At 40.5% G+C, this 14,806-nt stretch overlaps 1 protein-coding gene across 1 annotated transcript in view; it reads left to right on the forward strand.

Annotated features, from left to right (window-relative positions):
* Styk1 (STY kinase 1) overlaps positions 1 to 14,806 on the forward strand; it is a 60,836-nt gene that overhangs the window by 35,638 nt on the left and 10,392 nt on the right. Inside the window, exons 2-6 of the mRNA XM_021165778.3 lie at positions 3,861 to 4,016; positions 4,346 to 4,480; positions 5,923 to 6,189; positions 7,069 to 7,250; positions 10,142 to 10,225. Coding sequence (XP_021021437.1) covers positions 3,953 to 4,016; positions 4,346 to 4,480; positions 5,923 to 6,189; positions 7,069 to 7,250; positions 10,142 to 10,225 — 732 coding nt within the window. The 5' untranslated portion in view covers positions 3,861 to 3,952. The remainder of the gene's footprint in view (positions 1 to 3,860; positions 4,017 to 4,345; positions 4,481 to 5,922; positions 6,190 to 7,068; positions 7,251 to 10,141; positions 10,226 to 14,806) is intronic.

A 14,806-nucleotide genomic window follows, 5' to 3' on the forward strand; every position in this document is an offset into this window, starting at 1 on the left:
ACTAGGGGCAAGAAGCTATGCTCAGGAAGAATACATGAAGGCCCGATGCTGTCTTAAGTGAATGTTCTGTATAGGCAAACATGAGGAAAGGAAACTGGGTTTGGGTCACTGTTTGGCTATGGCCAGTTCAGCGTGGAGTCTGTGCACACAGTCTTCAGGCTACTTCCTTTGGTATGTGCTAGTGGGCGTGTAGTTTGATTTCTGGGCGGAGCTCACATTCTGAGCTGCTGCTGACTAACTTTTTTTTTTTTTTCACTTGTACTGTGTAGAGATTGTGTTCCTAGCACCTACTCACCAGGGAGCCAAACTTGTTCAACTGGCTGCTCCCTGAACAAAAATAATTACTTACATCTGATAACATCCCCAAAAGGAAGTAAGAGGAAATGAAAACCAGAATGCCTGGACCCTGAGACATTTTCAAATAGGCTCTGAGCACCCAGCTGACATGCTTTCAGGGCCTTCTCCTTTGCTCCACATGCTGGGTGCTGTTTTTGCTGATGTCATCAGGACCTCTCCTGTCCCATGGTCTCCGGAAGGTGGATGTCTTCTGAATTGCTTTTCTCTTTGCTGTTCTGGTTCACCACCTACTTGAGGTAGACTTCTCCGTTCAGTGTCTTTATAGACTGCATGCTGTGAGCAAACTCACAGACAAAACGTTTCTCTCTATCCCTTTCTCTCTGTCCTTATCCCTCTTCTCTCTTTCTCTCTCTCCTCCTCCCACACCCATTGCTCTTTTTTTTTTTTTTTTTTTTTTTTGATAAAGGCTTTATCTATGTAGTCCTGTCTGTCCTGGAACTCACTGTGTAGACCAGAGTGGCTTCAAACTCACAAAGGTCCTCCTGCCTCTGCCTCTTGTGTGCTGGGATTGCCCAGCTGATTCTCTCTCCTGTGTGCAATTTTTCACCATCTGCCTACTCCTAATTAGCCGGCCACACACCTGTCTCCCTTCTGCCTTGTTTAATTGTGATCCACCGTGTCTGCTCATGATTGGGGGAAAAGTGAAAAGGTATGAGGTTGGAGCTGGCAGATTTCTTATGTTTTTGTTGTTGTTGTTGCTTGTTTGTTTTTTATATATTTTTTGTTTTTTGCTTTGTTTTGTTTTGTTTTGTTTTTGACAGGGAGCCTGTGCTTCAGTAAGTAGCACTTTGCTCATCAGCACCAACATTAAAACTCCATGTGTAACTGGGATAGTCTGTAACCTAGGATGCCTAACTGACAGTTAAGAAAATCCCTACATTTGGTTTCAGACTGGTCAGAATTAAAGCAGTAGGCTGCACTGACTCCAGAGCCACCATTTCTCTCAGCAAGGGCAGAGAGTAAGTTGCTAAACACATGGAAGAGTGGGAACTATTGCTTCTGTTCAGAAAGAAGCAGGGTTGGAGGTGTCATTTAAAAGATGTGTGGGTTGTATGGAGTTGTTGAAGGTGGTTAGATAAAAAGCCTGCTCGGTCACAGCAGCTGTGCTATGAGCAGTAACACTAGGTCCACACTGTTGGGCTTTTCCAAGTCAGCTATGGAGGGAGAAGGGGCTCCTGAGCCCTACCACATACTGCTAATCTATTGCTAACTAGCAGACTTTTAGCTGAGAGGGAGGCAAAGCACACAGTTATGCACCCCATTGGTGATGTAGGGTTAAACAGGTGGCCCAAGTTAAACCCTGTGGGTATGAAAAAATAATAATAAAAAAAAGAAGCAAAAACCCAACAAACTAATTTATAAAGAAAGGAGTGTTGTAAGGAAGAGGCAGGAGGAAAATGTGTGTGTGTGTGTGTGTGAGAGTTGTGGGAGAGGACCAAAATGCATTATATGTTTGTATGAAACTTCCAAAGGACAAAGCAGATTAATAATAAAAAGAATCTCCAACAGTAAACAAGAAACTAGACACTGTAATCTATTTGGAGAATTGGTAACTGGAGAAGGAAACATTTTTATGCTACAATATTTTACATTATGATTTAAAATTCATGTGTGAGTGTCTGCATGCCACTACATTAGTGTGGAGGACATCATCTGATATCAGACCTCTTGTTCCAGGCCCTGTTTGTTGTTTTACCTGCAGTGTGCAGCAGGCTAGCAGGCCTGTGAGCTTTAGAGGTGCTCCGTTTTTCTGCTTCTCATCCAGGAAGGCTGGGATACACAAATTCCGGAATCCAAACTCGGGTTCTCAGGCAGTCACAGCTAGCAATTTACATATTAAATCATCTCCCCAGCCCTATGTTTGTTTGAAGCACATTATCATATAGATGTATTTCCTTTTTATTTAAAGGAAAAAAAAAAGATGGCTTTTTCTATAGTGACACTTTCTATAGTATAGGACCTGGTTAGAATGTGGGTTTGTTGAACTACCTCTGATGGGTATAGAGGAGGTCCACATAAGCTTTCATAGCTGAGGGACCAAATAGCTTTCGTTAATAAATGATGTCTATTCAATTCTTCAGAGAGTGCAAGTATATCAGAATAGGCAAGCAAAAACTGACATCAGGCTTCAGCCCTTTCCTTCTTCCAACCTGAGATTTGTATGGAAATTCCAACTTTGGGGGCAATGCCTTAGCAATCTGATGGCTCCTTCCAGGATGGTTATACCACTTCTCATAAAAATTAAAGGGAAGCAGAGGCAGGTAGATCTCTGGAGTTCAAGGCCAACCTGGTCTACACAGTGAGTTCTAAGATAACCAGGGCTACACAGAGAAACTCTGTCTCCATCCAACCCCCACAAAGTCCCACTGAATTTCTCAGAAGACAATAAAGTCACTATTGATCTGGGATGGATTTCAAGGACAATAATACAAGTGAGAAAGGTGATCTCAAATGTGTTATTGTATGATTCCATTTATATAATATGATGACAAAATAATACAGGGATGAGACAGATTCCTTATTACCAGGAGTTAGGGGTAATACAGGAGGGTGTGAGTGTAGTTCAGGAGACAGTGCCAGCTAGAGCTTGAGACAGAGCAGTTATGCTGGGGTATACGGAGATCACACACATACTAAGGTAGAGAGGGAACTTACTAGGTAGCCACAGGCTGGCATCTAACATGCCATCTGCCTGTCTTTGTCTCTAGAGTGCTGTTTTTTCAGGTGTGAGTTGCCTTGTTATGGTATTGCATAGTTACATTAATCTGTCGTCATTGGGGGAACTGGGTGAGGGATACAGAGAAAGAGGACACATCTGTTGAGTACTTGTAACTTTACATGAAACTCTGCTTTAAAATTAAAGGGAAGCAGAGGCAGGTAGATCTCTGGAGTTCAAGGCCAGCCTGGTCTACACAGTGAGTTCTAAGATAACCAGGGCTACACAGAGAAATTCTGTCTCCATCCAACCCGCACAAAGTCCCACTGAACTTATTGGAAATTGTTCCTACATTATATTTCAGTTGGTTGATGTAAAATAAAATATTTATATGTTGTATGTAAAAAAAGCATAAATCATCTCTTGGCATTTGCCATATATATTTATTCAGACAATGGTTTGGATAAAAGTGGAATGAAATGTTATGTGTACAAAAATGTGACATGCAACTGAAAGGAATTTAACATGCTTCAAGATTGTAGCAGGGGTAGATATTTATCAGCAGTCAGGATGGTTCGGCGGGTCCCTACTTCAGCATGGTCACAAAAGTTTAGGGTGCCTTTATAATACTTTCAGTAACAATGAAAAAAGGAGCAAGGCTGGAAAGTTGCATAAGAGAGAAAGTAATATGCATTGGGGGGAAATGAATGTTTTTCAGACTGAATTTTAGAAAAAAGAGCAGAGAGGAGTGGGTGGCTCAGAAAAGACACTATGTGCTTAGTAACTTGAGTGTCAGGTATATTTAAATTTTCTACATGTGCTGTGTTTTTTTTTTTTTTTTCCCTAGAAAAATAACGAAGTCCTTGGAAATACTGCACCACTGCCGCTGTGCTCCGTGCATCCTCTGTGGGCCTAACAGAGGAGGTTGGCCCTGTGGCCATGGGAGAGAAGGGTCACCTGAGCCGGGTGTTGTTGGAATGCAGTCTCAGTGACAAGCTGTGTGGTAAATGCAGATACCATATCTGCCTGTAGCCGGATGCCAGAACAATAGAGACTGATTTCTGGATATTTCTACAGGAGGATGGTGGTTTCACTTCTAGTGGAAATGAATAGGGGGTGGAAGGCATCATTTTTATAGGGTGAGGGTGACATGCCAATCAGAAATAACAAAAAATGATCCTTGATGGTCTAAACCACAGGGTTAGTGTCTGGTTAAGTTTGGCCTCCATGGGTCTCCATTGAAGGGAAAGAAGGGAAATCGGGAGCACTGAGGCAATGTAGGGGAAACTGTGGCTGGTTTCTTACTTCTATCCCCGTTTATGGCCTACACAGTTGTCCGAGAGAAACAGTATGAAGTAATCATTGTTCCTGCTCTCCTGGTTGGTGGCTTTCTTATCCTTCTTGCAATCATTCTGTGGCTTTTTATCAGAGGACAGAGATCCCAAAGGCAGCGCCCTGGACCCCGAGGTAAGGCTCAAACTCTAGGGGTAGGCATGGGTTCAGGGAAGATTGATTTTAAGAAAACCATAACCCAGGTTTTCAATAGGCCCAACCCATAGTCAGATCTTACAAATGATAAGCCCAAGCCGCTCAATATCTCTCATGTCCAATGATTTTCTCTCTACCGGATCTCAACTCTATAGTGACCTAATTTTCCCTTGACAACCCAGAATAATCCATGAAGGTCTTGATTGGTCTCTCAGCTCATATCTTTTAAAGCCCTCCATCAGTTCCCTGTGTTCCACAGAAGAGAATATAGTAAGGTTCTTCCCAGGGCCCTGTATGATCTGGCCCCTCTGTTCCTGTCTTCCACATCTGTCCAGCCATCCCACTTGGCTCCCTCTGTACTGCCTTCCTTGCTGTTCCTTAAACATCCTAAGTGTATCCTTCTCTTAGTGCCTTCATACATCTTGTTCCATGTGCTACAGTGTCATCATGGTTTGCTCTGTAATTGTTTCTAGGCCTTTATTAAATGTTACCCTATCTAAAAAGCCTACTTTTGGCATTTATAGATAAAATAGTTATCTCATTTTGCTATTTCCCCTCCTAACACACTGTCTCTTTCATTCTTAATGCTATATGTTCTATGATTGAAAACTAATCTTAGGTAGATCTGAACTTTGTCTATCCTCAACTCAGAGAGTGCATATGGTATATGGTGATATTTACTGAACAGATTTATTGATTAACCAATTATTAGAAATCTCAGAAGGAAACTTTTTTAGTCAATTGTAATGGTAGCTGTGGATGGGTGATAGTCTCAGCAGATCTTTTGACTATGATTCATGAAAATATAAAATGATTCCACATTTGAGGGCAACCTGAAGAAAGAAAAACTATAACTCATATATATATATATATATATATATATACACACACACACATATATATACACACACATACATATATATGTGTGTATGTATATGTATATATGTGTGTATATATGTATATGTGTATATGTATACTGTATATACATACACACACACACACACACACACACACACACACATATATATATCCTGCCTTCAATTTTGGAAGTCATATGACCAACTTAGAGGCCATCCATGCTGATAGTAACTGTCATATTTTGGTACCTTTGGTGTGGATTTCTTTTTAGAACTGTCCTGTCTCAGTGCTATCCTCATGAGGAACATGAGGAACATGAAGATAATCCCAAGGACTATAAAAAAGAAACATTACCCCTTTCAAGGGCTTCACCTTTAGTTTTCTACAAGGAATGAAATTATCATGACCATTGTAAAACTCGGTGTTGGTATTCATTCATTGAGAAGCATCAGAAGAGGTCCTTGTATTAGTTATAGAGAAAATTTCCTAGCTAGTTTATTCAATATGCTTTTCTGGTGTTCCCAGGGCAGGGGCAATTGATGGACATTATCTCTTTGTTCTAGGCACTGCCTCTGTACCTGCATCTAGGGGCAGAAGCCAGGAGGCAGCAGGGCACAGAGAAAAAGTACTTCTGCCTCTTAAGGAGACCTCAGTGGAGGGCTTTCTACGAGCGGCCACACCCTGCCTGGCTAAGCTACAGGTGCCCAGGGAACAACTCTTGGAGGTTCTGGAGCAGATCCACAATGGTAGTTGTGGGACCCTCTATCATGCAACAATGACCACCAAGGATCATCCTAACCCCAAAAGTGTGGTCCTTAAGGCTTTAGAAGGTAAAGTAGGAAATCAATTTCTCTCCCCTTTTACTTCTCCGCTGTGAGCCCATCCCTGTAAATACTGAGACTGGAAACATTAAGATGCCTACTAGCACATATGCTTATAATTGTGTATAAGGGAAGCTTGATGCAGAGTTGTTCTTCCTGGGTCTTTGGATATATAGCTCACCGTTACCTACTGAAGCCTGTCAAGTAGTCATTTCCATAGTAGATGCTACTTGGCCTTAGATTATGAGATTATTTCCTCATTTTTCCTTTATTGTTTTATTTTTATTATTTGTTATTAACTAAAATACCTTTTTAAAATTACTTAATTTTATTGTGTGTGTGCATGGCATATATGTGTGAGTGCAGGTGTGTGCTGTACAAGTATGAGGTTTGAGGTGAACTTTCAGGTGTTGGTTCTCTCTTTCCATTGTGACTGAAAAGCTCTCAGACTTGCATGGTCACCTGCTTTCACCAGTGTTTGGCTCTTATATCCTTTCTTGATACTGTGTCTCTTTTCCTCCCTTTCCTTTCTCTTTCTCAACTACCATTGGATACATAGAACATAAAACAAGGAAGGGCTAAACATAATCAAAAATATCTATCAAACTCCCAGATGATGATGTTGTAATATGACCAGGACACTGTTTATTCAAGGAGGTGAAAACCAGTCTATGTCTAAGACCCTGACTCTTTATTTCTGTTAAAGATGGGTGACTGAGCATTACTGTCTTCTAGGTGGTCCTCCCTTCTATCCCCTTTATGACTGTAATTCTTCCACTGTTTGAATGCTACCATCTGCATGTGCCTTTTGCTCCTTGCCTTTTACTTATCAGCTGTACTGACCGTTCACTGACACCTCCCCCCCCCCCACTCTTCTGTTTTTCACAGATCCAGTTGGACTCCAGGAGGTCCAGGATTTTATAGGACGAATCCAATTCTATCAGTACCTGGGGAAACACAAGAACCTGGTACAGCTGGAGGGCTGCTGTACAGAAAGGCTGCCACTCTATATGATGCTGGAGGATGTGGTCCCAGGGGACCTGCTCAGCTTTCTTTGGACCTGTCGCAGGGTGTGTAATAGGGAAGCTACACTAGTAAGGAAAAGCTTTGGTTAGTGTTTCACACGTCAATTGACACCACACCTGTCAAAATATGCCTCCATTATGAGGTAAAACAATTATCACCTTTAAATGGTACTATGGCAATGTAAGTGTGAAACAATTATCGCAGAGCTGGAGGCAGTGAATGCGTCTCAGTTGGTAGAATGCTTGTCTAGCACAAAGTCTGATCCCAGCACAGGATAAAACTGTGAGTGGTGGCATATACCTGCAGTTCCAGCACTGGGGAGGATCCAGAGTTCAAGGTCATTCGCAACTATACCATTTTGAGGCCAGCTTTAGCTCCATGAGACCCAGACTAAAAAACTGAAATTCCATACTTGTTCTGTGGACCACTAGCTACAAGTCACATGTGACTATTAAATATCTAATTAGTGCAGAAGAAACAGAAGATGAACATTTTACTCTGTGCAATTTTACACACTGAGTTCATGGAGACATGCGTGGCTGGTCACTATATTGTTAGGCAGTGTATGTTTAAAGACTCTTTCTTGCCTCCACCACCTAACTTTGTGACTTTGGCAAGTTTTGGTTTTGTTTACTGATATTATTTGAGACAGGGTTCTTCTATGAAGCTTCGGCTGTCCTGGAAGTTGCTATGTAGACCAGACTGGTGTTGAACTCATAGATATTTGACTGTCTCTGCCTCCCAAATGCTGGGATTAGAAGCATGTGCCATCATGCCTGGCCTGGAAAATGAATTCTGATCCCGAGTTTTATAAATAAATTATAATAAAATGTGAGAGACTTTAGCTATGTAGAACATAACAGCAATTAGTATTTAACAAGCAATCAAGATGGCAGCTGTTAATATGATAACCATGTAACTGTATACTAGTTTCAGCCATAATGGTTATTCTCTTCTTACTAAGTGTATTTTCCATTCTGTAAGAGTACCCTACTGTGGCAGAGGTGACAAGGGAAAAAGCCAGCTATACAATTTTATGTGCCAAAAATCTTAAAAATAAAACAATCAGAAGTTTCTAGATCCTCATAGACTTCATTTTAAAAAAAATTAATAAGGGAAAAAAAATCTATCAATTGGTTGTCCAATACCAAATGGTCAGCTCTTGAAACCATACATACTCAAGTAACATACAGATTGAAAAGGTTGGATTTATATAGTTATGCACAAGCATACATGCAACAATAATTAATGAAAGGAGATGAGAGCAAGGGGGAAAGTAAACTTGCAAAGTTTAGAGAGAGGCAAGGGAAGGGACAAGTGGTGTAATTGATGATAATCTCAAAAGCAAAAAGTTATTAAAACAACAAAATACTGATAATAATATCCTTAGTTTTCTACATGTTCTTCCCTGAAGATCTGAAGAAACCAGTATCCCTGGTTTCTCACTTGCTTATTAGTCAGCTCAGGATTAATTGGACCCTGAGATGGGCTGATCCTCACACAACTGGAGGTGGGTGGAAAGGTGTCTGTGGACTGAAGTCTGCTCTGTGCTGTGTAGACCCGGGCAGTTTAAACCTTTCAAGAGATCATCACCTGCCACCAGTTCAGTGCTCTTGCCAACAAGCAACTTCCCACTCTTCAGAGTCTATCCTTGAGGTGGCTCTCTTCTTCCTCCTAGCACTGAGTGGTCTGATGGGTGCTGCACATGTCCTTTGTGGCAGTTACCATATTTGGCCATTTATTTATTTACAGTTTCCTGATTCTGGGTCACACAGCTGGCATTTTGTACACCTTGAAGGCAGCAGCTATCAGGCTCAGATGGGAAACAGTACATAATGACTTTCCCCAATTTCTTTCTGTTTGTTAATTTTTCTTTTTAAAAAACCATATTTTCTCCACCTTTGAATACCAAGTTTTTATTTATTTTTTCATTTTTTTAAGATTTATTTATTATTATATGTAAGTACACTGTAGCTGTCTTCAGACACACCAGAAGGGGGCATCAAATTTCATTACAGGTGGTTGTAAGCCACCATGTGGTTGCTGGGATTTGAACTCAGGACCTTTGGAAGAGCAGTCAGTGCTCTTAACCGCTGAGCCATCTCTCCAGCCTGAATACCAAGTTTTTAAACAGGGAAACTGGCATATGTAGGCTTTCCCTATGGCTATATTAATCATGTGCATGTCTGTACACACAGTCCCAGATAAACTACTTGTGTTATTCAGTGGAGAGTGTCACCCTTGCTTGTTTTTCTTGCCTGTTGTTTGTTCAACTGCTTTCTTTATTTAGCATTTCTGCAGTTGAGGGAACCTCATGTCTCTGCATATCTGAACATATCTAATGTTTGTCTCTAACTTAAATACTTTTCAGGGTAGGGAGAGATGGCTCAGCAACTAAAAGTGCATCTTGTTTGTGGAGAGGACCAGGTTTCAGTTCCTAGCACCTACATGGAGGCTAACAGTTAATTTTAATTCTATGTTTCAGGGGATCAGATGCCATTTTCTGGCCTCCAATGGCACCAGAAATTCATGAGGTGCACATATATACATTCACACTCATAAAAGAAACATAAATATATCTTAAGTTTTTGTACTTCTCTCTCTCTTTCTCCTTATTTTTGTGTGTGTGAGAGAGAAAGAGACAGAGACAGAGAGAGTCAGAGTCAGGGACAGGGACAGAGACAAAGACAGAGAAACAGAGGCATATGGAAGTCAGAGGACAACTTGTTGGGAGTCACTTCTGTGCCTCCACCATGTGGATTCTGGGTGAGGAGCATCCTGACCCTCTGAGCCATCTCTTCAGTCAGGTCTCCTTACTCCTAATCCCTGTACAGTTATGTTGTCCTTAGCTTTGATATCTGTATTTCAGAGTTTCTCTACCACAATTTAAAAAATATAGTTAAGTCATCTTTACATAGGTTTCTTTCCTCTTTAGGATGTGATGACCATGGATGGCCTGCTCTATGATCTCACGGAAAAACAAATATATCACATTGGAAAGCAGATCCTTTTGGCCCTGGTAAGATCAGCATCAGTGGAAACTGATGGTGGTATTTTCTAATCGGCCTAGTAGTTATGCTAAGTTTCTGACACTGACAATTCTAAATGGCAGCTCTATTTTAAAGTTAGTTAGACAAAGCTAGGGGAAGACCCTTCACCAGCAGTTTGTTTTTCAGCCCCTTATTCATAAAATTATTTACAAATAAGGCACAATAAGGCATTCCAGGCAGAAGACCTCTAATTTAGGATTAATACAGCAAGCTAGAAGGATTGTGAAAGTTTACTTAGCCTAAAATTTAAAAGCAAATTTGGTATTTGAACCTATGTAGATGTAAATCAGGGAAGAAGGGAAAGAAGATGAAGGAGATTCAGAGAAAGGAAAGAAATAGGTGGAAGGACAGAGATGCAGACTTATACCCAAAGAACAAGACAAACCAGCTCAGATTGTGTGGGGTGGAGATTTGCTGTGATAATAGATGTGATATAAAATATATGTATTATATAAACTTTGAAAAATAAGGAGCAAAGCTAAGGGAAGTAAAACAGGAAAGTGCCAACTGGTCTTTTATTCTTTTTTTTTTGATTTTTAATATTTTTATTACATATTTTCCTCAATTACATTTCTAATGCTATCCCAAAAGTCCCCCATAGCGCCCCCCACTTCCCTACCCACCCATTCCCATTCTTTTGGCCCTGGCATTCCCCTATATTGGGGCATATAAAGTTTGCAAGTCCAATGGGCCTCTCTTTCCATTGATGGCCGACTAGGCCATCTTTCGATACATATGCAGCTAGAGACAAGAGCTCCAGGGTTCTGGTTAGTACATCATGTTGTTCCAACAATAGGGTTGCAGATCCCTTTAGCTCCTTGGGTACTTTCTCTAGCTTCTCCATTGGGAGCCCTGTGATACATCCAATAGCTGACTGTGAACATCCACTCCTGTGTTTGCTAGGCCCCGGCATCGTCTCACAAGAGACAGTTATATTTGGGTCCTTTCAGCAAAATCTTGCTAGTGTATGCAATGGTGTCAGCGTTTAGAAGCTGATTATGGGATGGATCCCTGGATACGGCAGTCTCTAAATGGTCCATCCTTTCATCACAGCTCCGAACTTTGTCTCTGTAACTCCTTCCCTGGGTGTTTTGTTCCCAATTCTAAGAAGGGGCACAGGGTCCACACTTTGGTCTTCATTCTTCTTGAGTTTCATGCGTTTAGCAAATTGTATCTTATATCTTGGGTATCCTAAGTTTTGGGCTAATATCCACTTATCAGTGAATACATATTGTGTGAGTTCTTTTGTGATTGTGTTACTTCACTCAAGATGATGCCCTCCAGGTCCATCCATTTGGCTAGGAATTTCATAAATTCATTCTTTTTAATAGCTGAGTAGTACTCCATTGTGTAAATGTACCATAATTTCTGTATCCATTCCTCTGTTGAGGGACATCTGGGTTCTTTCCAGCTTCTGGCTATTATAAATAGGGCTGCTATGAACATAGTGGAGCATGTGTCCTTTTTACCGGTTGGGACATCTTCTGGATATATGCCCAAGAGAGGTATTGCTGGATCCTCCAGTAGTACTATGTCCAATTTTCTGAGGAACCGCCAGACTGATTTCCAGAGTGGTTGTACAAGCTTGCAATCCCACCAACAATAGAGGAGTGTTCCTCTTTCTCCACATCCTCGCCAGCATCTGCTGTCACCTGAATCTTTGATCTTAGCCATTCTGACTGGTGTGAGGTGGAATCTCAGGGTTGTTTTGATTTGCATTTCCCTGATGATTAACAATGTTGAACATTTTTTCAGGTGCTTCTCTGCCATTCAGTATTCCTCAGGTGAGAATTCTTTGTTCAGTTCTGAGCCCCATTTTTTAATGGGGTTATTTGACTTTCTGGAGTCCACCTTCTTGAGTTCTTTATATATATTGGATATTAGTCCCTTATCTGATTTAGGATAGGTGAAGATCCTTTCCCAATCTGTTGGTGGTTTTATTGTCTTATTGATGGTGTCTTTAGCCTTGCAGAAGCTTTGTAGTTTCATGAGGTCCCACTTGTCAATTCTCGATCTTACAGCACAAGCCATTCCTGTTCTATTCAGGAATTTTTCCCCTGTGCCCATATCTTCAAGGCTTTTCCCCACTTTCTCCTCTATAAGTTTCAGTGTCTCTGGTTTTATGTGAAGTTCCTTGATCCACTTAGACTTGACCTTAGTACAAGGAGATAGGAATGGATCGATTCGCATTCTTCTACATGTTAACAACCAGTTGTGCCAGCACCATTTGTTGAAAATGCTGTCTTTCTTCCACTGGATGTTTTTAGCTCCCTTGTCGAAGATCAAGTGACCGTAGGTGTGTGGGTTCATTTCTGGGTCTTCAATTCTATTCCATTGGTCTATTTGTCTGTCACTATACCAGTACCATGCAGTTTTTATCACAATTGCTCTGTAGTAGAGCTTTAGGTCCGGCATGGTGATTCCACCAGAGGTTCTTTTATCCTTGAGAAGAGATTTTGCTATCCTAGGTTTTATGTTATTCCAGATGAATTTGCAGATTGCACTTTCTAATTCGTTGAAGAATTGATTTGGAATTTTGATGGGGATTGCATTGAATCTGTAGATTGCTTTTGGCAAGATAGCCATTTTTACAATGTTGATCCTGCCAATCCATGAGCATGGGCGATCTTTCCATCTTCTGAGATCTTCTATAATTTCTTTCTTCAGAGACTTGAAGTTTTTATTATACAGATCTTTCACTTCCTTAGTTAGAGTCACGCCAAGATATTTTATATTCTTTGTGACTATTGAGAAGGGTGTTGTTTCCCTAATTTCTTTCTCAGCCTGTTTATTCTTTGTGTAGAGAAAGGCCATTGATTTGTTTGAGTTAATTTTATATCCAGCTACTTCACCGAAGCTGTTTATCAGGCTTAGGAGTTCTCTGGTGGAATTTTTAGGGTCACTTATATATACTATCATATCATCTGCAAAAAGTGATATTTTGACTTCATCTTTTCCAATTTGTATCCCTTTGATCTCCTTTTGTTGTCGAATTGCTCTGGCTAGGACTTCAAGTACAATGTTGAATAGGTATGGAGAAAGTGGACAGCCTTGTCTAGTTCCTGATTTTAGAGGGATTGCTTCAAGCTTCTCACCATTTACTTTGATGTTGGCTACTGGTTTGCTGTAGATTGCTTTTATCATGTTTAGGTATGGGCCTTGAATTCCTGATCTTTCCAAGACTTTTATCATGAATGGGTGTTGGATCTTGTCAAATGCTTTTTCCGCATCTAACGAGATGACCATGTGGTTTTTGTCTTTGAGTTTGTTTATATACTGGATTACGTTGATGGATTTCCGTATATTGAACCATCCCTGCATCCCTGGAATGAAGCCTACTTGGTCAGGATGGATGATTGTTTTGATGTGTTTTTGGATTCGGTTAGCAAGAACTTTATTGAGGATTTTTGCATCAATATTCATAAGGGATATTGGTCTGAAGTTTTCTATCTTTGTTGGGTCTTTTTATGGTTTAGGTATCAGAGTAATTGTGGCTTCATAGAATGAGTTGGGTAGAGTACCTTCTGTTTCTATTTTGTGGAATAGTTTGTGAAGAACTGGGATTAGATCTTCTTTGAAGGTCTGATAGAACTCTGCACTAAACCCATCTGGTCCTGGGCTTTTTTTAGTTGGGAGACTATTAATGACTGCTTCTATTTCTTTGGGGGATATAGGGCTGTTTAGATCATTAACCTGATCTTGATTCAACTTTGGTACCTGGTATCTGTCTAGGAACTTCTCCATTTCATCCAGGTTCTCCAGTTCTGTTGAGTATAGCCTTTGGTAGAAGGATCTGATGGTGTTTTGGATGTCTTCAGGATCTGTTGTTATGTCTCCTTTTTCATTTCTGATTTTGTTAATTAGGATGCTTTCCCTGTGCCCTCTAGTGAGTCTGGCTAAGGGTTTATCTATCTTGTTGATTTTCTCAAAGAACCAGCTCCTTGATTGGTTGATTCTTTGAATAGTTTTTCTTGTTTCCACTTGGTTGATTTCGCCCCTGAGTTTGATTATTTCCTGCCGTCTACTCCTCTTGGGTGAATTTGCTTCCTTTTGTTCTAGTGCTTTTAGGTATGTTGTCAAGCTGCTAATGTGTGCTCTCTCTAGTTTCCTTTTGGAGGCACTCAGAGCTATGAGTTTTCCTCTTAGAAATGCTTTCATTGCGTCCCATAAGTTTGGGTATGTTGTGGCTTCATTTTCATTGAACTCTAAAAAGTCCTTAATTTCTTTCTTTATTCCTTCCTTGACCAAGGTATCATTGAGAAGAGTGTTGTTCAGTTTCCACGTGAAGGTTGGCTTTCTATTATTTATTTTGTTATTGAAGATCAGCTTTAGTCCATGGTGATCTGATAGGATGCATGGGACAATTTCAATATTTTTGTATCTGTTGAGGCCTGTTTTGTGACCAATTATGTGGTCAATTTTGGAGAAGGTGCCATGAGGTGCTGAGAAGAAGGTATATCGTTTTGTTTTAGGATAGAATGTTCTGTAGATATCTGCCAGATCCATTTGATTCATAATTTCTCTTAGTTTCTCTGTGTCCCTGTTTATTT

Source organism: Mus caroli, unplaced genomic scaffold (genome assembly GCF_978045245.1).
Source record: "Mus caroli unplaced genomic scaffold, Mus_caroli_1 scaffold_7, whole genome shotgun sequence".
NCBI lineage: Eukaryota > Metazoa > Chordata > Mammalia > Rodentia > Muridae > Mus > Mus caroli.